General features: G+C 41.2%; 1 protein-coding gene across 3 annotated transcripts in view; it reads left to right on the top strand.

The window, feature by feature from the left end:
• The window catches only part of SMARCA2 (SWI/SNF related BAF chromatin remodeling complex subunit ATPase 2), a gene marked incomplete at both ends in the record, with an annotated part of 188,879 nt that overhangs the window by 72,915 nt on the left and 89,202 nt on the right, over positions 1-26,762 (top strand). For 2 of the 3 annotated variants that reach the window (XM_080709568.1, XM_080709566.1), the window contains 6 exons: positions 1,633-1,875; positions 3,009-3,122; positions 13,936-14,043; positions 16,007-16,093; positions 20,053-20,099; positions 23,897-24,063. In XM_080709568.1, the coding sequence (XP_080565694.1) occupies positions 1,633-1,875; positions 3,009-3,122; positions 13,936-14,043; positions 16,007-16,093; positions 20,053-20,099; positions 23,897-24,063 (766 nt within the window). The remainder of the gene's footprint in view (positions 1-1,632; positions 1,876-3,008; positions 3,123-13,935; positions 14,044-16,006; positions 16,094-20,052; positions 20,100-23,896; positions 24,064-26,762) is intronic. The other variant, XM_080709567.1, reaches the window with a different exon arrangement.

The raw sequence follows: 26,762 nt of genomic DNA, 5'->3' as shown, positions 1-26,762 counted from the left end.
GAATATTTACTCAAACATATTTTTGTTCAGAGTCCCATTTTTATGCTACTTGTAAGTTTGGGGCCATTGATCCTCCAATTTTATTCATTCTTAAATACTTTTCTTAGAGGCTGTAGAGGAAATCTTTGACCTGTCCATGCAGTACTTACTGGTGGTTTTATTTCTTTTCCTCTGACCTTGCTGGTGTTTCTGATGGGGAAGGGAGGGCTGGATATGCTTTGCTTGCCTGCCTCCTCACTCTAAGCTCTGCAGTAGGATCCAGGGACATCTCGGCAGCACATGTTCTTCTTGGCCATCACACAGCCCTGGAGGGGATGGATAGGCTTGGTAGAAGAGTCCTCATTGCTCTCCCTTTGAGAAATTATTGTTGGCCTAGAAGAGGGTTGAGGATAAACAAGGGAGAAGAAAGGAACTCTAGACTTAGGAAGGAGGCTTGTACCATGAATTTTCTTGATTTTTTGAGGTCAAACTTAATTGTGTTTAGTTCTGTAGTTTGGGTATAAATGGAGGAATGGTATTTTTGTATTACCTCTTTGCCTGTGAGCATATGTTCATTTTCAATCAAGCGGGTCCTACACCTGGCAGAGAAGAAGTATGTATGAGCAGAGGGAGCCCAGTTGCTTATTCTAGTTTTTTTTTTTTAAAGAAGCTGAATGTTCAGACTTTTTTTTATGGGAAAGACTCCAGTGGAGTCTAACATCCAATTCAAACAAAACAGAATAGAACAGAAGAGAAAACAGTGAGTCAAGCCCTAAAGCCAGTGTAATAGAAAAGGCAGGAGGCCAGGAGAGTCTCAGCTATAGATACTTGCTAGTGCTGTCCTGGAAAAATGTCATTAACTTCTGCTTCAAGTGAAAAATCTATATTCTGTACTTACTAGGAGCTGTGGTGGCATGGCCATAGAATTTGGAATAGCTCTCATGACCCAGTATTAATAGCAGGAGCACTGGATCGGGAAAGACTCAGGATCTACATGCAGGATCAACCGGGATCGACCCTTTCATTCTGGGGTCAAACATCCTGTATGAAAGGTTGATTTGGAATGTCCCCAAAGAATACTGTTGCTTCAATGTTGCATTATTACATGATGAGGTACCCGCTCCATCAGGCATGGCAAATTGTTTGCTGAGATTTTTGTCTTAGGAGTATCATGCCATGTTATCTAGTGCCAAGAATGGGTTCTTTGGACTCCCACACCTTCACTTACCTGTTTTTATTTATTTATTTTTTATTTTGAGACAGGCCCTCACGAAGTTGCTGAAGTTGGCGTCAAACCTGCAATCCTGCCAGGCGTGGTGGCGCACGCTTGTAATCCCCGCGCTTGGGAGGCAGAGACAGGAGGATTGCGCAGGTTCGAAGCCAGCCGCACGCGCTGGTTTAGGAGACCCTGTTTCCAAAATGAAAATGTAAAAAATAGGTCTGGGAGTGTAGCCCGGAGGTAGAAGGGCTTCCAGGAACCCCAGTACCACCAAAAAAAAAAAAAAAAAAAAAAAAAAAACCTGCAATCCTCCTGTCTCAGCCTCCCGAGTACTAAGATTACAGGCGTGCATTCAACGCCCGGCTCCCATTTGCCTGTTAGAAGTTGCATTTTCTTCTGCTCACTGTGCTCTGGTTCTCACTCTTGCATTTCAGATTCGGTGGAAATACATGATAGTGGACGAAGGCCACCGAATGAAGAATCACCACTGCAAGCTGACTCAGGTCCTAAACACCCACTACGTGGCCCCCAGAAGAATCCTCCTGACTGGGACCCCGCTGCAGAATAAGCTTCCTGAACTCTGGGCCCTCCTGAACTTCCTCCTCCCCACGATTTTTAAGAGTTGCAGCACATTCGAACAGTGGTTTAATGCTCCATTTGCCATGACTGGAGAAAGGGTACTCCTCTAACTTTTGTGTTTACCTGCTGCATGACAATGAAATTAAATCAGAGGGCCTGAAGCTGACAACATTAGAGCCACCAAAAACCCCTCAAGGGTGCTCTATGGTGGGGCTTACTTTATGGGGCCAGTGGGGTGGATATGATCTCAGACCAGGATGATGGTGATGGTGATGATGATGATGATGATGATGATGATGATGATGGTGATGATTTTGTGGTCCTGAGGACTGAACCCAGAGGCATTCTACCTCTGAGCTACATCCCCAGCCCATTTTTTTTTTTTTTATTCTTTATTTTGAAACAGGCCCTCACTAAGTAGCTGAGGCTGGCCACGAACCTAGACCCTCCTGTCTCAGCCTCCCATGTGCTGGGATTACAAACATGCAATACCACGCCCGGCAGCCCAGAACTATTTTCCCCTCCAAGTCTAGGTGTGGGGGCCATCCCAAGCCCTTTTCCTTTTGTCCAGTGTTTCCCAGACCATTGGAGAATGTTCTGGCCAGTAGAAAGTAGTGTCAACCCACTCTGCCCCCTAGAGGTTGGTAGAGGAAGGTGACTGGAAAGGAAGGAGGGTTTATAACTAGGATTAATTTGAACAAGGTCAAGGTCTAAAAAGGAGAAGAGCCTGGGTGGAGGGCCTCAGGGATCCACCAGCAGCCTGAGCCAAGCCTATCTTCTCTTGTTCTTCCTCTTTTCATGTTCAAGTCCCTCTTCTCTTAGTGGGTTTTGCATCTGAAACAGCAAAGTGAAGGGCAGTATATGGCTTCAGCTTGGAGTAGGAACACAGCACATTTTCTATCGCTCTTTTTCTTCCATTCTGTCTCAACCTCAGTCTTTATTGCCAGTCACATCCCTGCAAAATTTGGGCTGTTAACACAAATGATTTTAAACTGGTTTTCCAGGCCATTTTCCACAAAACTAAGCATTTAGACAAAGACCTCCACTTAAAGGTCATTTCAGTCCCTCCTGGGAAGAAGATTTGGAGTTGTGCATGACCAGCATAAACCTTGTTTTAATGCATGTGAAATTTCTATCATGTATTGAAACACATAGTAAGTTTAGCAGAAAGCTTTATTAGTGAAGTATCTTTTTTTAAAAAAATTAAGATTCATCTAGGTTTCCCTTGTAGGTGGACTTAAATGAAGAAGAAACTATATTGATCATCAGACGTCTGCATAAGGTGTTGAGACCATTTTTACTGAGGAGACTGAAGAAAGAAGTTGAATCTCAGCTTCCAGAAAAAGTATGTCGCAAAATCAAAAGTTGTGGAGTCCCCCCCCCCAAAAAAAAATATACTTGAACTATCTTCTCCTGAAATTGTATTTCTAAAATAACAGGCTTATATCTTAGTTATAGGTATCTTGAAAACATTCTAAGGTGCTCTTTTCATTTGATAGAGCAAGGGCGAGAAGGAAGATTATAGCATTTTCAGCCTGGTTTCCAAACGCCTTTGGGTAGATTTTATAAGATTATCAAATTCATTGAGTCTTACTACATTTTAGCTTTACTTTCTTTTTTTTTTTTAAGTTAACTGACCTTGTTGAGTTCACTGTTGCAGGTGCTACAGAATTATTCTCCTTATAAGTCAATAAGGATTTGATTTAGGAACTTGTGCCATTACTTCAAGGGTATAGTAAGCATCTGCCAAGTTTCCCAAAGATTTTTTTCAATATTTAATAATTGTGATGTCACCATTCTGAAATCAAGTAAAAAACAGAATTCCTGAAAATTATAGACACATCATTCAATTATTCTGGGACATGACTTTTGTCTTCACCATAAAAATTAAGTTCCTATAAACATTTTAAGCATGCAGGTTTCAGATTGTTGTTTGGAAACTGAGTTTTCAGTGTTTTAAAATATCTTTTGACACCGGGCGTGGTAGCGCACACTTGTAATCCCCACGCTTGGGAGGCAGAGACAAGAGGATCACACAGGTTGAAGCCAGATGCGCTGGCTTAAGAGACTCTGTTTCCAAATAAAAGTATAAAATACGTGTGGGGGGGAGTGGTGAGTTAGCCTGGGTCGCCCTCCCCACCATGCCATTTTGGCATGGGGCTGTAACTATTTTCTGTATTTCTATCTTTTAATAAACTTCTTTAAATCTTCAAAATAAAATAAAATACATGTGGGAGTGTAGCCCAGATGTAGAAGGGTTTCCAGGAACCCCAGTACCACCAAAAAAAAAATAGTGCATATATATATATATATATATATATATATATATATATATATATATATGAAATTTTGACTTCTTGGCGCCATAGTTTTGGCCTGAATTTGAGTATGAGTTTAATATCTGTTTTGGAACTCTGAACTTTGAAAATCCAGCTTTTATTCTCTTAAAGATAGATTATTTAGCAATGTGTATTATTTCTTGATTGAGATTTTTATTTGGGTTTCTTCAGATGCGCCAGTTCTTAAATATCTTATTTTTATGATTGTGGGTTTTTTTAAGAGAGGTTTAACAACTATTTTGGGATAGATTGGCTCACCCTAATCACTTAAAGTGGGAGTTGGTAAGATGGTATATAAAGTTGATTGTTTTTCTAAGAGAGAATTTTAGTTCCTAGTTCCCTATTTATTACTAGAAAAAATTAGAATAAAAAAGTTTTATGGCATGTTTATCCGAGTCAAAATCTAACTATTGGAATTTTGTTTTGTTTTTTTTTTCTGGGGAATGCATCTTGGGGAATGAGTGTGATTGCTATCCTCTTTGCTTTTGTGGTCTTGGCCTCTTTGTGTTCTCCACTCCCATCTTTTTAAGAGGGAGTGGAATTACTGAACAGATGCCTGTTGAGTGGTATGGTAGTCCTGTAGCTGCCTTGCTCTGCTTCTTGACTTTCTATCATTGTGATCCTGCAAGTTATAGAGATGGAATGTTCATGGTTTTGATGCCCCAGACTTCCTTTTATTCTATTCTTTAGAAAAGATATAAAATAAAAGGTAGTTAAGTGAAGCCCTTCATTTATTCATTCATTAAAACTTCTTAACATTGCTTAAGCATTTCCAGAATTGTCTAATTTAGACAGATCTTTAGAAACACATTACAAATTAAAAGTATATCCTATTTAAAGAAAATTCATTGCAGAAAAAGTCAAACATTTATAGCCTAAAGGTCATGGGGTGATCAGTTATATTGCAAAAGAATTCTTTGCTTTAGTGTATATATTTTGTGGTTCTTTCTGGAACAGAGCTTTCTGAGTACCCTTGAAGGATGATAAATTTAAAAAACAACAATATTTGCTCTCAAATTGTCAAGAGCAAGTCTCTTAACAAGTAAATATACTTGTTATCCTTTAATACCCAGAGCATTGTATTGAAGGTATAGGTAGTACTCCATGAGTACTGTCTGTAGATACCTCTATAGGTACCTATACCTTTAAAATTAATCATGTTACCTTTTCCTGGGGGCAGCTTGGTGGAGTGGGAATCATGCCTTCTGCCCATCAGTGGACGCAAGTCTCTCCTGAGTTCTCTGTCCCTCACTAGGTGGATGTAAGCAAGTCATTTTACCCAAAGGGATCTTAGTGTTCTCATCAGTGAACTGGAAAATAGGTCACAGCCGCCTCACAGGACTGTTGTGAGGACTGAGCGGCTGCACTGACACTGCCAAGTGTGCAGGAAACACTCAGCTTGCGACAGCCGCTGCCTCCATGGGCCTCATTTCCTCTTGGTGATGCTGCCTTTTGCTCGCTTGTCCACTCAAGTTCTTCCTCACTGTTCTCTTGCCTTTGCTGTGCGCTCTCTCCCACACCTCTGTTGCTGTAAACCATTCATTCAGGGTATGTGGGGACCAGTCACTCTGAGGAAATATGTGGCTGTTTTGATCTGGCTTGGCCCATGTCCAGGCTCTACTCTGTGCCTTGTTAGGAATGTTTTTTTTAAATGGGGGGAAATTGGAAATTTCTGTTACCCTTGGAGGTAAGGAGGCTTCTTCTGCCACCGCCTGTTTATAGCCAAACACAGTGTGTGTGCCTTACTTGGCCAGCCTCAACAACTGTCAGCAACTTAGTGAGACTCTTGTTTCAAAAATTAAAAAAAAAAAAATAGGGCTGGGAGTGTGGCTCAGAGGTAGAATGCCCCTAGGTTCAATTCTCAGCACTAACAGAGAGGGAGGGAGGGAAGGAGGGAGGGAGGGAGAGAGAGAGAAGGAGAAGGAGGAGGAGGAGGAGGAGGAGGAGGAGGAGGAGGAGGAGGAGGAGGAGGGAGAAGGAAAGAGAGAGAGAGAAGAGAGAGAGAGAGAGAATATTCATAAAGGAATCAAGGCCAGTGATGGGAGAAGGTTAAACACATCCATAGCAATAATTCTCAAATGCGTTTATTAAAAAGAATCAAGAAAATGTCTTTTAAGTCTGTTTGTAAATATACATAAAGTAAAATCCACTCATTTCTGTGTATAGTTCTATGGATTTAGACAGATGCATAGAGTTATGTTAATTATGTCCACAACCAAAGTACAGAATGGTTCTATCACCTGTCTTTAAAAAAAAGAAAAAATCCATGGTGAAAACCTTACCCTTTTAGTTAAAGTCCCCCTTTACTCTCAGCCTCATGAGACCCTTAACCTGATCTTCATCTCTAAAGCTTCCTTTTTTCATCATCTAAGTGGAATTAGACAATATGTAGCCCTTTATTTATTTTTTTAAATTTCCTACACCATGAGAAGGGTTTATGATTTTATTTTATTTTTTAATTTATTTTATTGAAAGTAAATGTTATACATTTAATCTGTATTTGGTGCCCTCTCTCCCCCCCTCGTTTCCCTTACCCCCTCCCGATACTTAATACCCAGGCTAACCTTGCTATATTTGTACTTTTACACCTATTTGGAAATAGCCGCTCATCAATCAAGTTCAGCCTCCTTCCTTTCTTAGTTTTCCATTCAAACTTTGTTGACATTTCCCTTCCATTATCTGGAGTCCCTCTGGTATCCCCAATGCTCACTCGTTTGGACATATTAGAGGAAACATATGTCTCTTCTCTTTCTGTGTTTGGCTGATCTCACTTAACATAATGCTTTCCGGCACTTTCCATCTTCTTACAAATGATGTGATTTTGTTCTTCTTTATAGCTGAATAGAATTCTATTGTGTGTATTTCCCATAACTTTGCAAACCATTCATCTGTTGATGGGGGCCTAGGTTGTTTCCAAATTTTGGCTATTACAAATTGTGCTGCTATGAACACAGGTATGCATATGTTGCTGTAGTTCTGTTTTCAACCCCTTTGGAAAAATACCCAGGAGTGGTAAAGCTAGATCATATGGTGAATTTATTCCCAGTTTTCTAAGGAATCTCCACACAGATCTCCATAGTGGCTGAACTAGTTTGCACTCCCACCAACAATGTAAAAGAGTTTCTCTTTCCCCACATCCTTGCCAGCATTTATTATTGTTTGATTTCTTTATGCTTGCCAATCTGACTGGGGTTAGATGGAATCTCAGCATAGTTTTGATTTGCATCTCCCTGATGGCTAATGATGAAGAACATCTTTTCATGAATCTATTGGCCATTTGTATCTCTTCTTTTGTAAAGTGTCTATTCAATTCGATTTCCCATTTCTTGATTGGGTTGTTTGTTTTGCTAGTGCAGAGTCTTTTGAGCTCTTTGTATTATTCTGGATATTAGCCCCCTATCGGAGTGGTGACTGGTAAAGATCTTCTCCCATTCTGTAGGCTCCCTCTTTAGGTTCTTGATGGTTTCCTTTGACGAGAAGAAGCTTTTAGTTTGATACTATCCCACTTATTGATTCTTGCTTTAATTTCCTGAGCTTTGGAGGTTTTGTTGAGAAAGTTACTGCCTGTGCCTATATGTTGTAGTGATGAGCCTATGCTCTCCTCTAATAACTTCACAGTCTCTGGTCTGATTTCTAAGTCTTTGATCCATCTCGAGTTGATTCCTGTGCATGGTGAGATATAGGGGTTTAGTTCCATCTTTCTACAAATGGATAGCCAGTTCTCCCAGCACCATTTGTTGAAAAGGCTGTCTTTTCTCCAGTGTATGAGTTTGGCCCCTTTAGCCCTTAAAATCTGGTTTCTTTCACTCAGGCTAATTTTTGCATGTTTGTTTATATATATTTTGCATATTTGTTTATATATATACTGTGGTGCTGAGGACTGAATCCAGGAGCATTCTACCTCTGAGATGCATCTTCAACCCTATTTTTACTTTTCACTTGGGAACAGGGTCTCGCTAAGTTGACGATAGCTTCACTAAGTTGCTGAGGCTGGCCTAGAACCTTCAATCCTCTCGTCTCAGCCTCTCAAGTACTGGGATTATAGGCATGCATCTCCATGCCCAGCAGTGCATAATATTCTGGCATAGGGATGTACCACAGATTGTGATATTGGGGTTGTTTATAGTTTTTGACAATTATATATGGAAGTACTATAAACATTTTGTGTACAGATTTTTGTGTAACATAATAGAGGTTTTCATTTCACTTGAATAAACACCTAAGGATATGAATGCTTGGATTTAGGGTCAATGTACACATAATTTCGTAAGATATTTTCCACATCTTTTCTCTGCTCTCTGAACCACATTGTAGTCCCACTGTCTAGGTGTGAGCATTCTAGTTCCCCCATTGGTATTGTAATTTGTTTAACACATTTTTAGCCATTTCAATAGATGTATAATGGTATCTTTGGATGTTGGTTTACAGTTCTGTAATCTCTTAACAACTTAGGCATCTTTATATGTACTTCCTTGGGTAAGAGTGCAGCAGGTACAGGGAGGCCACAGTTTGGTCATCTCGGCAGCTTAGGAAACTTAGCTGGAGTATTATGCTAATGAAACACCTAATGAACAAGGGAACACACCTTACCTTACCACCAACACCATCAGTCTGCTGGCATCAGATCCATCCCCAGTACCCAGAAAAGAATGCTGGTTAGTAGAAAAAGACAACTTAAGCTGAGTTAAAATAAATTTTTTTTTATTTAGCTCTCATTTGAGGTTGTCTGTGTAACTTTCTCCTATGTTAATTCATGTCATTAGATATCAACCGTGCAACCAGCTGTGCATGGATTCATGTCAAATATATTAAAATATATTAAATATCTGATATCTGAAGTTAACGAGAGGTTACCTAATATCAATCCCAATTTTGCTATGTTTTATTTAAGACACTAAAGAAAAAGCTTGTTTTAGATGGACAACTTATATATTTTTTATATAAAAGCTTATAATACTTAATGTAGTTAATAATTACCATTGTTTCTCCCTCATGCTCATAACTTCCATAAATTGTGTTCTGTTGCTTAAAAATCTCAGTTCAAGCTGGGCCATGGTGGTTCACACTACTAATCCCAGTACTTGGGAGGCAGAGACAGAAGAATCAGAGATTACTTGACAGCTTCAGCATTTTGTGAGATGCTGTTTCAGAATAAAATATAAAATAAGCGCTGGGCATGGTGGCGCACGCTTGTAATCCCCACGCTTGGGAGGCTGAGACAGGAGGATCGCGCAGGTTCGAAGCCAGCCTCAGCTGGGTTAAGAGACCCTGTTTCCAAATAAAATATAAAATAGGTCTGGGAGCGTAGGCCAGAGGTAGAAGGCTCCTGGATTCCATCCCCAGTACCACCAAAATATATAAATGAATAAAATAAAATAAGACTAGGGGTATAGCTCAGAGATAGAATGCCCTTGAGTTCATACCCTAGTAACACACACACACACACACACACACACACACACACACACACAGTGTTAGTTCACAAAGTGGTAGTACATTACACACAGTAGTCTAGGTTCCCTATTCTAATAATTCATCCTTTTGAAACAGAAATTGTAAGTGAAAGACAGTATGCAGGCACAATTTATAAATAAAGCTCAAATTCTCCTATAGGCTTATATGGGAAGAAACTCTTGGTCAATATAATGACCAGATTTCCCTACTTATGGAGATTAGTTTGGCCATTTATTAACATAGGATTTGGGGGAGATAATTATCATCTCCATGAAGCCAGCACCTCAATTATACAAATGTAATTTTTTGTTTTGCGGTACTGGGATGGAACCCAGGGGCATTCTATCTTTGAGCTGCACCCCCTAGCCCTATTTTTTATTCTTTATTTTGAAACCAGGTCTCACTGAGTTGCAAAGAGCCTCACTAAGTAGCTGAGGCTGTCTGCGAACTGCTATCCTCTGGTCTCAGCCTCTCGAATGCTGGTATTACAAGCGTCGCCAACATGCCTGGCTGTACAATTATAATTTAAACAAAGATAGCCCCAGTGGCTCTCACAAGTCTAACTTACTGGGGGAATTTTACATCCTACCACACCAATATGTTAAGGTGCTTGCACAATCATGCTTTAGTCGGGTCCCATTGCATTTAGGGGTGGGGAGAATGAGCTCAGACCCAACCCAGGAGACATTGGCACCACTGTTCATAGAAACTTCTCTCACAGTGTTCATGTTGGTCTGTGTGTCTGTGCCGAAGTCATTCATTCTGTCTCTTCACCATCCATAGCTATTTGCCCGAACTCTGATTTGTCCTGCATGTGGGCCACATGGGAGGTCGTGGGAGGTCCTGGGCTGCCCTGGGAATAGGAGACATGGTACAAGGGACCCATAAACTTGGCCTTGGAAGTTAGGGCATACTACATGGAATACATCTTCCAGCCCAGTAAAATGAACGATTGTGGCACTTGCGTGCTTTAGAGCAGGGGTGTCCAGTGCACACACACACAAAACCACAGGGATGTGTGTGTGGGAGGGTACACATTAGTAATTTATTGGAGTACAAAATGATGTTATAAATCCATATCTTTGTTTTTTTCTTTAAAAAATTAAAGCCTGGCACACACCTGTAATCCCAGTTCATGCAAGGTTGAGACATGAGTATCACAGGTTTGAGGCCATGTACAATAACTTAGTGAAACCTTATTTTCAAATAAAAAGAGCTATGGGTATAGCTCTGTAGTATAAATCCTCTGTGCTCAATCTTTAGTATTACTCAAAAAAAGAATACATATATATATATATATATATATATATAATATATAATAAGTTTTATTGATGACTGGGTACCCTCGTGGTATGTTTGTATATCAAAAGGTTGGTCATGAGCCTGGGACAGTTGTCTGGGTTATCCCAAGAGAAGCATGAGTGGGCACCTATACCAATGGAGCATGTGCCTATAGATATATCCTTACTGTGTGGCACATTCATTTTCTGCCTGTTGCCTCTTTTGAGCCTGCATGGGTTTCCTTGTACCCAGATAAATGATTTTAGTATGATGTGATTTTTTTTTCTTACAGTACTGGAGACAGAACCTAGGGCCTCACACATGCTAGGCGAACGTTCTACCAACCAAGCTATACTCCCAACCCCTGATCTAATTTTTAATCAATCATTAATAGCCCTGGCCCCCAGAAGGTCATAAAAAATTGTGTGAGGGGGGGAGTAGGTTGCAATTAAAACATATATGTGAAGAGAGGTGAACAATGGAATGAAGGCCACCCTGCCTCTCCTCCTCTTCCTGCTGTGGGTTTTCATCAGCTACACCACAGGGTATAATCAGGCTGGAATTCTCCACAAATAGTAGGTACCATCAAATCGATGTGAAATATGTATATAATTTAGCTGCTTTTAACATTGTCCCATGCCTTAAAAGTAACTCAAAACATGAGACATTAATATCAGGTGCATGCATATAATTCATGAATAAATATATAGCTATATTTTGGCAAGGTGCTTTGACATATCTTCCTCATAAGGGAATGCCATCAGACAAGCTTCATGACCAACTTTTTTTGAGGGAAATGAAGGAAAAAATCAGTTTGGGCTGGTAAGGTGACTGGGGAAGATCTTTGAAAAGGGCCCCGAAGGTAAGGACCTCTGCAACCAAAGGTGTTCCAGACTTGGAGAAAAATACAACAATGAACAAAAGGGCTTAAAGTTGTTTGCAAAGATTCTTGGGGCAAATGTGAACTGTGAACTACAGTCTGAAGCTTATGACAATGGTTTTGATTATATGTATCAAACTAGCTTCTGATTACCCCATCATGTGAGGGAGGAGGTGGACCGTGCCCTTCCCTTCCAAGAGTAGTCGTCACATCCTTAGGAGGAGCTCACCTCTTTGCAGAGGTGACCACCAGCAGGATGCTTGGCATCTCTGTCCCCACGGCATCCTCACGCACCTCTGCTGCTTCTCAAACTTCTCCACTTTCAGCCCTCCTCACTAGCTCAGTTAGAGGCTAGCGCATTCTGTGCTACCTCTGGATATGCCATCCCCTAATGCACAGTATAAGAGTCATCCATCTCTCCCATATTCAGGGAGCAGAGAGTCCCAGGGGAAGGTGAACAGCAAGCTGAGCTGGAAGCTCCATAGTCTCCTTGGTCATCATTACCATAGAGTTTTAAAGAGTGGATATAAGTCCTAATTGCACTGTTGAATCATTGGATCACCTTTGGCTAGTAGTTTAATGCCTCTGATGCTCCTATTCCTTGTCTATAAGATGAAGAGGCTAAAAGGACCCTTGTGTAGGTTAAATGAGAAGAGGGACATAAATTGCTTTGCATAGGGCATGGTACATGGAAAGGTTTTTATCACTGTACTTGTTAAAGTCTGAAGCTGTTTAACATTTTTGTTCACCATGATCAAATTTGTGAGTTGAGAATTCTGGCAAAAGTAGAACAGTGATAATCTTTACCCCCCTCCCAAAAAAGAAAAAAATATATAAATATGTAATATTGCACTTTATCAACATTGCACTGTACGCCTTAAATATATTCAATTTTGATTTATCAATTATACCGTAAACTTACACAAAGCTGAAATTATACACAAAGCTAAAAAAATAGGATTTTATTTAAGATGAAAAAGATAAAGGAGAGCTACTTCAAGCATGTGGCAAGACCAGGTGTGTACAACACAAATCCTGTATTAAGTACACACTTGTTTAGGAAACTTGGAGATTCATTTTTTCTTCCTTAATCAAGAAGGTCATTACAAACTAAAGCAAGTTTTGCGTGGCTTACTTACTTTTCTTAACTTTTCTGCCAAAGAACAAACCTTTGCCTAATTTGACTTGAGGCATCAAAATCCAGTGGCACAAAACTATTGACCATGGCTCCCTTGGCTGCCAGGCACCTTCAGAAGCAATGGTGGAATGAATATACCTTGTCTCTCCCTCTGTGACCTCTTCTCTGTGGCCCTTGGAGCTGAAAATAGCCTGATCGTTTTTAATCAGTTTATTAAACATTAGTCAGCTTGCTGATTTACTTTTAATCCCATGCTGCAGATTTCGAGGCATTACTCTAATGTTTATTATGGAAATTGCACATTTGTATTCTAGGGGTGTTTTAATAAAGAAAAATAATAATAATAATAGGAAATAACCGAAGCAGGTTTTATGCATCTGGAGTGTGATAAAATATTGCAGGTGTGTGATCAACCATGAGCGTGTGAATTGCCTTTAACCGTTTTAAATTGGGTTCTGTCCTATTTCAGCAGGACCACTGAGGCCCCATCCTCCTGGCCATAAAGTTGTGTCCAGTTGTGGATTAATTCTTCTCCACCTATTGTCCTCCCTGTGTGGTAGCCTGTCATTTCTACAGAGTGGAGCCTAATGGCAGTCACCCTAGGCTTGCTATAAATCTCAATTTATTTAAACTAGTATCGAGGATAGCCATATGGGACCAAATAAAAAGTATCATACAAAGAAAATCATAGGATATTGGCCACTGTATTTTCTAAAACTGTTCTGTTCATGTGAAAGGGGATGTAGGTGGGAAGCAGAGGAAATGATGAAAATACATGATATTCAATAATTCTGAGCAGTTGTGAAGAGTTGGTAAGCCATTCTCTCTCTCTCTCTCTCTCAAATACGGAATCAAGCCAGAAAATTTTAGAAAACATGATCCTGGTTTCAGCTGCTTAGGACATTGTCTCACCATTTTAAAGGTACCCTTAGCAGTGAGGACCACGGTCTCCTCCACTGCCCCACCCCATGAATTCAGGACAGGGAAGCTTCCAGGAGTAGCCCCGAGCCCTGTCCCAATAGCACTTTCCCCTTCCTGCCCTCACTGCTTCTTGTCCTCTTCCCAGGTGGAATACGTGATCAAGTGTGACATGTCAGCTCTTCAGAAGATCCTCTATCGCCACATGCAGGCCAAGGGCATCCTCCTCACAGACGGTTCTGAGAAAGATAAGAAGGTACATTGTGGATGCCATTGTAACTCTGGATGCTGTGATACATGGTGTCGGCAGTTTCCAGAAAGCATCCTTGTTTGCTAAAGCTCATCACTGACCCTTTTCTGCAGCTATTTTGTGTGTGTGTGTGTGTGTGTGTGTGTGTGTGTGTGTGTGTGTGTGTTAGTAAAGATTGAACCCAGGGGCATTCTGCCTCTGAGCTACACTCCTAGCCCTTTTTAAAAATGTATTAGCTGGGCGTGGTGGCGTATTCTTGTAAACCCAGCATTTGGGAGGCTGAGACAGGAGGATAGCAGTTCGCAGACAGCCTCAGCTACTTAGTGAGGCCCTCCACAACTCAGTGAGACCCTGTTTCAAAATAAAGAATAAAGAATTGAGCAGGGGGTATAGCTCAGAGGTCAAGTGCCTCTGGGTTCCATCCCCAGACCCGCAAAAAATTTATTTATTTATTTATTTATTTATTTATTTATTTATTTAGGTAATGGGGATTGAACCTAGGGGCATTCTACCTCCAAGCTATACCCCCAGCCCTATTTTTTATTCTTTTATTTTTATTTATTTATTTTTTGTGGTACTAGGGGGTGGAACCCAGCAGGGGGCTTTCTACCTCCGGAATATACCCCCAACTCTATTTTATAATTTATTTGGAAACAGGGTCTCACTAAGTTCCCGAGAGCCTCACTAAGTAGCTGAGGCTGGCTTCGAACCTGTGCGATCCTCCTGTCTCAGCCTCCCAAGCACTGGGATTACAAGGGAGTGCCACCACGCCCAGCTTGTTCTTTCATTTTTGAAACAGGGTCTCAAGTTTCGGAGAGCCTCACTAAGTAGCTGAGGCTGGCCACAAACCAGAGATCCTCCTCTCTCAGTCTCCCAAGTACTAGAATACAAGCATGCGCCACCATACCTGGCTCTTTTCTGCAGCTATTAAAGCTGCCAATGGAAGTCTCTTAACCTCTTAACTGCAGCAGAGCAGGGGGAAAGGAGGGATGTGTTCCTGTTACCAAGAGTTAGCTCTGCTTCTGTTAATTCTGCAGAAAACACCTTCTGCCTAAGTGTCGAGTAGCATTTTAGAAGGTTTTAAAATCCAGTTTCATTCCCTGGGCATCTGTTCTGTGCTCTCTCTTCCAAAATCCTAGGAAGTATATAGCCACATCAGCCACCAACTTGATGTGATTCTTTAAGATTTACTTTTTCTATAGAATAAGCCATTTATAAGGAAGATGTTTTATCAAACTCAGTAACAGCCATGTAAGAAAAAGAATGTTGAACCACAAGGTGCATGGGTTACCGCGAAGACCTATGGCCCTTAGTCTGTTCTATAAGGAGCCTAGCTTTTATTATTGTTTTTCCCGTTGTGGTGCTCGGGATTCATCTCAAGGCATTGCACATGTGAGGCAAGCACTCTACCGCTGGGCTGCACCTTGCCCCTGAAGCCTAGCTTTTATTTTATTATTTTTTTTTAATTTTTGTAGTACTGGGGAATGAACCCAGGGGCATTCTACATTCAAGCTACACTCTCGCTAGCCCTATTTTATTCTTTCTTTTAGAAATAGGGTCTCACTTAGTTGTGGAGAGCCTCACTAAGTTGCTGAGGCTGGCCATGAACCTGTCTTCCTCCTTTCTCAGCCTTCCAGGTACTGGGATTACAAGTGTGCACTACCACACCCAGCTTAGTTTTATTTTATATTTTACTGAGCTAGGGATTAAACCCAGGGGCATTCTATCTTCAAGCTGTACCCCAGCCCTATTTTTTATGCTTTATTTTGAAACAGGGTCTCACTAAGTTACAGAAGGTCTCACTAAGTAGCTGAGGCTGGCAGCAAACCTGGGATTCTTCTGCCTCAGCCTCCCAAGTACTGAAATTACAAGCATGTACCACCATGCCCAGCTCTGAAGCCTAGCTTTTAAAAATCAAAAATATCCACTCAATAATGAGTTCTGTTTTTTTCTTTCCATTTCTTCTCAGGGGAAAGGAGGTGCAAAGACACTCATGAATACTATAATGCAATTGAGAAAAATCTGCAATCACCCATATATGTTTCAGCACATTGAGGTAAGTCTGTATCTTGTGTTTGTGCTAATCTTTTTTTATTTTTTAGGTGGTACTGGGGATGGAACCCAGGGGCCTTCTATCTCCGGGCTACACTCCCAGACCTATTTTATATTATATTTAGAAACAGAGTCTCTTAAGCCAGCCTCAGCTGGCTTCGAACCTGTGCGATCCTCCTGTCTCAGCCTCCCAAGCGCGGGGATTACAAGCGTGCGCCACCATGCCTGGCTGTGCTAATTTTACTACTGCTAGTTTAAAGTGAGGCATGGTGGATCATGTCTCCAGCTACTGCAGAGGCTAAGGCAGGAGGATCATAAGTTGAAAGCTAACATCCATAATTTAGGAAAACCTTGGCTCAAAATGAAATTTTAAAAAGGGCTGGGAGTGTGCCTTCGTGGTAGAGTGCTTGGCCAACATGTATAAGGCCCTGGGTTCAATCTCTAGTACCTCATGAACACAGAAGTAGAGCATGTTTGCAGGAATCGAAAGGGCAGGTTCTGATGCTTCTTCAAGCAGAATTAGCAAACATGAATTTCCTGCTTATGGGTTCTCATTGGCACCAAGCGTTTAAAGTAGTGAAAAAACGTTGTAAGCGACGGCTCATACATGGGTGTGGGTAAGTACTGTGAATTGCACTGGTATGGTGGGAACTCTGAAATTGAAGATAATGACAGCTACATCCAGCTTCCTCCAAAAGATGCTGTGAAAAATATTAAAATAATGTATTTATAAATATTGAAGAGGATGGTGTGCTTTAAATATTTTCTTGGTGAAAGACACTGTGTTTAGTTTGTTATATGATTTATGTTTTTTTCCTGTCTTGTTTCTGTCGTGACGATGTAAATGATGTAAATTGGTGCTTTTATTTTGATGCTCAGGTCTGTAAAAAGCTGTTTTTAGGGGAGAGGACATTTTCTGGTGCATTCACTACATGTGAATTATTTTCCAGTGTTGATAGTGTGTCACTCCAGTAGGGACAATTGGCTGGAGTGAGAATGAAAAGGGGTGCCAATCGCCACCTCTTGCAGTCAGTGTTGCTGGGGAAGCACGTGGTCCTGGGGACAGTTGCCTATGTAGGGCCTACGTTCTGGTGCAAATAGAGAAAAATCACTGCAGAGTCCAGTGTCTGCACTGTTTTACTTTAAAGCAATACATAGAAACTTCTGGAAAATTAACATTTAATCACAGGATAAAAATTGAGAGTATCTTCGTTTTGACAAACATATCTGTTAAGTCAGAATATTTATTTCACGCCCCTTCTCTCTAGTAGAGCCCTCTCTAAACTGTGCAGGGCAATCAGTACTTGCAACACAGCTGTGGTCTTCAGGTCCTTAGAAGAGAATATCCAAGCTGTAGGAGAGAGGATCCACAGACATAGGAAAGGGCATCTATGAATACAGAGGAGCGCACCCACGGGTAGAGGGCAGTATCCATGGATGCAGGAGTGTGCAAATGTATGAGGAAGCATCTATAGACACAGGGGAGAGCATCTGTGGGTATATGGAGAGCGCATGTGTGGGCATAGGGAGAGGATCTATGGACTGAGGGGAGGGCATCTGTAGTCATGGAGGATTAGCCAGAAGAGTTGAGGACCAGGCTCTATTATAGGAAAGAGGTATACTTACAGATGTAAGTGGAATAAACAGCACCAACACACACACACACACTCTCTCTCTCTCTCTCTCTCTCTCTCTCTCTCTCTCTCTCTCAGCAATCCATAGCTATATAGATACATAGATGAAGGAGAAGCTAATGGACAGTGTAAAATGAGTTCATGTCTCAGGCCACTTTGTCACAGTAACCTGGTGGGGTATTTACTCAGATTCACCCGGCTGTAGCCTGCTTGATTTATAGTGAAAGAGAAATCATAAAGGACTGGTAGGTGGTTCATCTTTTAAATAATGACACGTGGAGCATCTTGGACACTAGAATATACAGACAAGGTATACTGAATGAGTTCTGGGTGTGTGTTGGGCTGGGGATGTAGGGAGAAGTCTAATGATGCACATGATTGTGTCGGGATAACTTGTCTCTCACCATCCCGTATTTTCTGAAAACAGCTTTAAGGCGTGTGCTCTGATTTCTAGGGTTCTTTGGGGACTTGGGTATTATAAACATGATGTGTCCGTATTACATCATTTTGGCGACTGTAGAAATAAATAAATAGCCCGGTGTAGTGGTATGAGTCTCTAGTCCCAGTACTTGAAAAGCTGATACAGGAGGATCATAGGTTTGAGGTCAGCCTCAGAAGCTTAGCAAGACCTTGTTTCAAAAAATACAAAATAAAATAGGAGCATAGCTTGGATGTAGAATATTTCTGGGTTCAATTCCCAGTTCCACCAAAAAAAAAAATCTAGCCTTTGAAACAGGGTGGGCCATGTCAGGAAGAAAGATCGCATTCACACACACACACACACACACACACACACACACTCTCTCTCTCTCTCTCTCTCTCTCTCTCTCTCTCTCTCTCTCTCTCTCTCTCAAGCTCCTCCTGTCTGGACTGGGAAGGCCAAGGGCTTAGGGAGGCCAAACCTAAAGAACATGCCCATGCCACTGTGCCTGCCTATTTATACTTTAAGTAGCAGACAGTAGACAGACTTGGATTTGCAGCATTTTTACTACAGAAAACTTCAAATGTCTTATTCCTCAAAGTAGGAGACCCACGGTTCATGGCTAACCTACTGGTAGTTATGGGTCTGAGATGCTGTGTGCTTTTGCTTTTGTTTTGTTTGCCACACAACCCTTCACTGATACCAAGTTATTTTAGAAGCCTGAGCTCCAGATTGCTCTCACTGCCTCTGAGGAGCTTCATTGAAGAACTGAAAGCAGTATTTTTAAACGGATGCCGATACCCAGCCATACCACAGTCCATGCACACACAGCCTTGCTTTGGTTTCCCCAACCCTCTTTGGAGATGGGTATAGAACCTAAGAACCAAGAAAGGAACTGCCACAAGTAGAAAGCTTTAGCATGGTTCCAGAAGGTGGGCTGGGGTTTTATCTTTGTCCACAGTGTCAGTGTTGCCCAGGACAGTGCTCTGAGCAGCCAGAGGATGCCAGGAATGATGAGCATCATATTTGAGGGCAGAGGCCAAAGGGAAAGATCTGGTCTGTGTGGAGGATAGTATGCAGTGATCAGGGGAAGAGGGAGGCAGAAAAGGGACAGTTGATGGCCAGTGTGGAGGGGTGACTCGCTCTTCACCTCTGGGGTCTATTCCCATTAAGCAGGAATGGAGAACAGTCAGATGTTTCTTCCTCTCAATCAGTAAGGAGGGAATTAAGTGATGAAGTTCTGTGTTCTAGAAATGGAAACCTGACACTAAGGGTAGAGTATGTTTGAGGTCTGGTTTGTCACAACAGAATCACAGTTCATGAGGGACGTTAGCATTTCACTAAACTTAAAAGTTGCTTTATGTAATTGCCATTCTTTTTATTGTTAAGTATTCCAGAGTTCTGTTTATGTTTACATGTTAATCCTGATTTGTTTGGATCACACTGTTCCTCAGACTCTGAACTCCTTGCTAGTAGATCCCCAGAAGCAACTACCAGCTCAGTGCCAGGACAGTAGATGCTCAGCCCCTGTGGACAGGGAGCTCATCCTCTTCCGGGAGGCCAGAGACAGGTTCACAGGACCCATGTCCAGAAGAACAAAAGTCTGAACTCAAAGGCACTGAGTTTCTGGGTCACTCTACAATGAGTATCTGTATATTCATTTATTGTTGCGTTTGCTTTAACTGTACTCAAGGAACACAAGGTGTAGTCACTAAAAAAGCAATCATTAAGTCAATAATCACATTTTTTAGGGCTGGGGATGCAGTCCAATGGTAAAACACTTGTCTAGCATGCATGATGTCCCAGGTTCCATCCCCAGTACTTCCAAAAAAATCAAATAAAATAGTGATAATGATAATAATAACAATTATTACATTTTTAAATTACTTTTTTCTCTTTCTTTTAAAGGAATCCTTTGCTGAACACCTGGGATATTCAAATGGGGTCATCAATGGGTAAATCTTACTTTTTTTCTTTTAAAACATAGTATCATTGGTCCTGCCTAAACCCCCTTCTTTCTGTAGTGCTTTCTGTCATGCAGATATGTATTATCAGCCTCTGTAGCCCCCATGCTCCTTAGCAGAGGGACATAAATGGAGAACCAAAATGATATCAGTATTTCTTTACTGGCATGAATTACTACTTGCCTTGAGCAAGTGGCAATTCAAAGAACAGAGATTTTGCTTAATATATTTAATAATATTCTAGTATTCTCAAATGTTCCTGAAGCCTCAGAGAGTTGTTACTTCCAACCAAAAGTGTAGTTTAGGCTTGAAGGAAATTTGTCTTATGGAATGTAATTTCTTGTATTGGTGTGTGTGTGTGTGTGTGTGTGTGTGTGTGTGTGTGTGTGGTATTGGGGATTGAACTTGGAGACACTACCTTTGAGCTACACCCCCAGGTCCTATTTTTATTTTTATTTTGAAACACTTTCTCGCGAGGTTGATGAGAGTCTCACTGTTTGCTGAGGCTGTCCTGGAACCTGCGATCCTTCCTCCTGTCTCAGACTCCCAAGTACTGGGATTGCAGGTGTGCACCACCACACTCGGCTTCATGTTGATATTTAACATTCATGTGCAGTAGGGGAAACGTCTCACCTGCTGTAACTTGGTATGATTTTACAGTCATTTGTTACAATATGGCCCAAATAGGAGAGATTATTTCATTAGCAATGAACAATGAAGAGAATCATGCCTCGTGACAACAAAAAGATGAAGCTTGCACTAGCACAGGGTCTCATGGCTTTGCTGCAGAGGAAATATATTATTAGGATAGAGGGGTCCTGTTTGGATCCCAAGGGCAAACAGGGTCTCTGGGCTAAAACCGGAACCGGAATCCACACAGGAGGCGCACCCCAAGCCCCTTTGCTCTCCTGCCCTTGCTGTCCTCTGGGTCCTGGTCGCTCCATTCCCAGCAGCATGGCCAGGGTTGCAGTGTGAACACAGGGATACAGGAGACCTCAGTGCTTAGAGCGGGAGACAGAAAGGAAGGCATGTTTGGAAATGTGACTGTAGAAATACATACTGAGTCACAGAATCATCTACCAATGGCACATTCAGTGTCAGGGATGGCAATTTTTCCAAATTTTAACAACCCTAGAATGAAGTTTTAATGACATATAACACAGCCCTGTGAATAGAAGAAAAAAGTGGTTCCTTGTGGGAGGACAAGGCTCCACATGAGCCTTTCTCCCAACCACAGCTCCATCTCCAGGGCACCCCCTGTCTCTGACTTGCACCGCTGTGGTGCCCCAGGGCCCCAACCCCTCCTCACTCCACTCACATGGTGTCTTAGGCCACCTTGCCGGGTCTCATCATTCCCTCGTTGGAAACACATGGGTGGTTGCCACTGCATCGAGGACCATGCTGTTGAGTGGAGCTGACAGTTTCCATCTCTAGTCCCACCTCCTCTCCTCACCCTCCCCTCCCCTCCCCTCTGTTCAAGCCACGCTCGCTACTGCTTGTCTCAGTTTCTCAGGCTCATCAGCTCCTGGACTCCTCACAGCTTCTACACATATCTCACCTTTCCCTGCTGTCTCCTCTTCTCCTGAATACCTTTTTCTTGATTATGTCAATTTTTAGCCAAACTGTTCTCTCTTCACGGAGGTCACCTTGAACCCGCTAACCGGTGCTTGGCAGGCTTTTACTCTAAAGGGCCAGATCAGAAATATGTTCAGCTTTATTGGCCTGAAGCCTTCTGTCATATCTACTCAGCTCAGACAGCAACTCCTGAAAGCAGCCAGAGTCAACAGAAATGAGCGAGAGGGCCGTGTTCTAATAAAACTTTATTTATACTAGCTGGGTCAGGAGGATCACAGGTTCCCGGCCAGCCTCAGCAACATGGGGCCCTCCGCACCTTAGTGCGACCTTGTTTCTAAATAAAAAAACAAGCCAGGAGTGGTGGCGTATGCTTGTAATTCCAGTTCTTCGGAGGCTGAGACAGGAGGATCGCAGGTTTTGGGACAGTCTCAGCCACTTAGAGAGGCCCTCTTCAACTAAGTGAGACCTTGTTTCAAAATAAAGAATAAGGCCGGGCGTGGTGGCGCACGCTTGTAATCCCTGCGCTTGGGAGGCAGAGACAAGAGGATCGCGCAGGTTCGAAGCCAGCCGCGTGCGCTGGCTTATGAGACCCTGTTTCCAAATAAAAAAAGTATAAAAAATAGGTCTGGGAGTGTAGCCCGGAGGTAGAAGGGCTTCCAGGAACCCCAGTACCACCAAAAAAAATAAATAAATAAAAAAATAAAGAATAAAAAATAGGGCTTGGGTTGTAGCTCAGAGGTAAATTGCCCCTAGGTTACATCCCCAGTACCAAAAAAAAAAAAAAAAAGAAAGAAAAGAAAAAAAAAAAGAAAGAGAGAGAGAGAGAGAAAGAAAAGCAAATAAGGAGGCTACTGTGGGTATGGGGGGAGGAGGAAAATTCCCTAATGTACATGATGTACATTCACAAACATATCAAAGTCAATCACTAAGTCAAACATGAGAAGGGATTGGGGAAGGGCTAAATGAGTGGTGTGTGCATGTATGCCTCTACCATCTTGTATTCCATTAATATGCATGACTATAATGCACCAATACAAAATTAAAAAAAAAAAGCTGGGCGTGGTGGTGCATGCCTGTAATCCCAGCATTTGGGAGTCTGAGACAGGAGGACCGCAGTTGTGGACAACCTTAGCTACTTAGTGAGGCCCTTTGCAACTCAGTGAGACTCTCTTTTAAAATAAAGAATAATGCAGGGAATGGTGGTGCACGCTTGTAATCCCTGCACTTGGGAAGCAAAGACAGGAGGATTGTGCAGGTTTGAACCCATCCTTGCTGGCTTAAGAGACCCTGTTTCCAAATAAAAATATAAAAATAGGTCTGGGAGTATAGCCTGGAGGTAGAAGTGCTTCCAGGAACCCCAGTACCACCAAAAAATAAAATAAAATAAAGAATAAAATATAGGGTTGGGCGTGTAGCTCAGAGGTAGAATGCCCCTGGGTTCCATCTCTAGTACCAGGAAAAAAAAATTAAAAATAGTTAAAAATAATAACCTAAATGTAAAATTAAAAAAATAAATAAAATAAACATAAAATAGGGCTGGTCTATGGTTTACAGATAGAATGCCCCTCAGTTCAATCCCCAGTACCACAATAAAGAAAGAAAAAGAAAAAGGCCTTTATAAAAAGAGATAGCAGGCTAGGGCCAAGCATGCCACGCTCCACCCTGACCTAAAGAAGGCGCCGTGTGTTGCTGTGAGTTCTCACAACTTGCTGCCTTTCTTTCTCGCGCTTATCACAATGTGTAATTTATCATCGTACATGTGCCCAGCATTGTGCTTGGTACCTACTTTCTGAATAAAACATAAGCCATGAGTGGCGGTGCCTGCTTGTAATTCCAGTTCTTAGATGCTCAGTAAGAATTGATCATGAGTGTTCAAAATTAGCAGTTTTATATATGTAATAAGTAGGGACTTAGAGCTGAGAAAGAATGGGAAAAGTCCGAGAAGCATGAAAGGGTTTCTTTCCAAAATCTGCCTTCCCACCTAGCACGTACAAATGGGTTTTGGACAAATATAGATGTCTTTTATTTCTGCTAAAGACCGTCTTTGCTCTGAGTTGACACTTATCCATCCATCTATCTATTCACTCATCCATCCCACAATTCCTTATTGAATGTTTCCTGTGTACAAAGCACTGCATGAACAGCATAGAGCTACTGGATCCTTCAGGAAGACAGCAGTAATACTGTCTTCTTGTTTTGCGTTTTGGGTTCAGGGCTGAGCTGTATCGGGCCTCGGGAAAGTTTGAGCTACTTGATCGTATTCTGCCAAAATTGAGAGCGACTAATCACCGCGTGCTGCTTTTCTGCCAGATGACGTCCCTCATGACCATTATGGAGGATTACTTTGCTTTTCGGAACTTCCTTTACCTGCGTCTTGATGGTGAGTGCATGCAGCATTAGGCTCAGAGCCATGCTACTGGAAATACAGAGGCATGTGTGCTTGGCTCCAGTCTCAGCCAAAAAGGAGTGAAATTAAGGAGGTGAAAATATAGGTTCTATTCCTATATATGGGGCGATATAGGTTTTCCCGCCCTTCCTCCCTTCCTCCCTCACTCCCTCCTTCCCTCCTTCCCTTCTTCATTTCCTTTCTTCCCTCCATATTTATGTGTGTGTGTGTGTGTGTGTGTGTGTGTGTGTGTGTGTGTGTGACTGGGAATGGAACAACCCAGGGCCATTCTACCTCTGAGCTACACCTACAGCCATATTTTATTTTATTTTTTTATTTTGAAACAGGATCTCACCAAGTTGCTGAGGGCCTTGCTAAGTTGCTGAGGCTGGTCTAGAACCTCTTATTCTCCTGTCTCAGCCTCCCAAGCACTGGGATTACAAGCAGGGACCATTGTCTGCCAACCTACCCTCCCTCCCTCCCTTCCTTCCTTCCCTCATTTCTTTGCTTGACATCAAACCCAGGGCCTCACACGTGGCAGACAAGTGTTCTGTCTGAGCTCCATCCCTAGACTGGGTATAGGTTTTTTAGATGGCAGTTTTTACATCTTTCAGACTTAAGTAAGCTGACCTCATCATGCAGCTGTTTATCCCACATATAAGCCAGTACAAATGAATTCAGAGTCACTTATGAGTATCACAATTAAACAGAACTATAATTTTTAAATCTTGCTCTTAGGAGTGACTATTACCTGTGCACCTTGTAGGTATGTTAAGAGTCTTTTAACTTTTTCTGGGAAGTCATATTTTAAGGTGACGTCCCCGTTCTCCAAAAACCATTTTATAGTATATTTATGATTGTGTTTATCATTAAAGCCTCTTTTTTAGGTAGGATATATCTGTGTATTAAATTGTTCTAAGATGTGACTTCATTTATTCCTGGGTTTCACAAACTAAGTCTCCTGATTTTTTTTTATTATTTTTTATTGGTGCACTGTATTCATACATCATAGTGGGATACAAACTTTTGTAGACATACATGCACACATCGCCCAGTCAGCCCCCACCCGATCCCCACCCCATTCTCTCCCCATCCCTCCTTCCCATGCTTGGCTTAGTGGTTGACATCTAGTATTATAGCAATTTATCCAAAATTAAAAATGATAATCTCACATAACAGTTTCATTTGTCTGATACCAAGCTTTTGATGACTTAAAGATAACATTTCAATATTTCTTTTTACTTTCTTTCTTAACAGAGAATATTTTTTTCTTTTTTTTTTGGTGAAACTATCATATATTTATATATTTATTTTTCAGAAAAAAAATCTATCCTAATATGGAATATGGACTCTAGATATCCACAACGATCTTGAAAAAGAACAAAACTAGAAGATATATATTTTCTGATTTCAAACCATATAAAGCTACAATAATTGAAACAGTATAGTACTATTCTAAAGGCAGATATATAAACCATTGGAGTTAAATAAAAGCCTAGACCTAAATTCTTCCCTATATTGTCAAGTTATTTTTGACAAGGTTTCCATGAACATTTGGTGATGGAAATAATAATCTTTTAACTAAATATTGTTGAAAAATAATAATTATATGGAAAAGAATAAAATTGGACCCTTACCTAATCCCATATACAAATATTAACTCAAAATAGATAAATGACCTAAATATAAATCTTAAGACTATAAACTTTTAGGAGAAAATCTGGGTCATAAAACCTCACAACATTGAAATTGGCAGTGATGTCTTGGATATGATTTCAATGGCACAGGCAACAGAAGAGTATACAAACTCCCTAAAAAATAAAAAAATATTGTATATCCAAAGACAATGTAAACAGAGTTAAAAGTTACTAATAGAATGGGATAAAATATTTCCGAATGCTATATCTGAAGGTATATTAATATTGCAACTAGAAATCCTAAAAATTAACAACAATAAAGGCAAACAATACCATTTAGAGATAGGTAAAAGACTAACATAAATAATGAATCTCCACAGATAACCAATCTTAGTTCTCTGTTGGATGAAAAATCTTGTTTCTCTGGTTCTGGTGTGTGTTACCTATTTCTTCTTTGTAGTTAATCTCTTTGAGTATTTTCTCTAGTGCTGGTTTTGAAGACATAAATTCCTTCAGTTTCTGTTTGTCATGGAAGCTTCTTATTTCTCCATCTAATTTGATAGAAAGTTTTGCTGGGTAGGAAATTTTGGGCTGGAAGTTGTTTTCTTTTAGAGTTTGGAATATGTTACTCCAAGCCCTTCTGGCTCTCATGACTTGGTTTGGGAAGTCTGGAGTGATTCTAATTGGTTTGCCTCTGAATGTCACTTGGCCCTTTGTTTTTGTTGCCTTTAAGATTCTCTGCTTGGCTTCCACATTGGTCATTTTGACAATTATGTGGCGTGGGGATCCTCTTCTCCGATCCTGTCTAAAGGGAGTTCTATAAGTTTCCTGGACCTGTGTATCAACCTCTTGCTCTATGTTTGGAAAATTTTCTGCTATTACTTCCTTGAAGAGATTGTTGATCCCTTTGGTTTCACTTTCTTTTCCCTCCTCTATTCCAATTATTCTTAGGTTAGCTCTCTTAAAATGGGCCCATATTTCTTCAGTATCAGATTCCTGCTGTCGGATATTTTTTTTTCTAGATTAGAAACTATGTGTTCATTTTTGGAATGATCG

This window comes from Muscardinus avellanarius (assembly GCF_963383645.1).
Source record: "Muscardinus avellanarius genome assembly, chromosome: 13".
Taxonomy (NCBI): Eukaryota; Metazoa; Chordata; class Mammalia; order Rodentia; family Gliridae; genus Muscardinus; species Muscardinus avellanarius.
The sequence above is the reverse complement of the archived record's forward strand: the minus strand, read 5'-3'. Positions and strand labels throughout refer to the sequence as shown.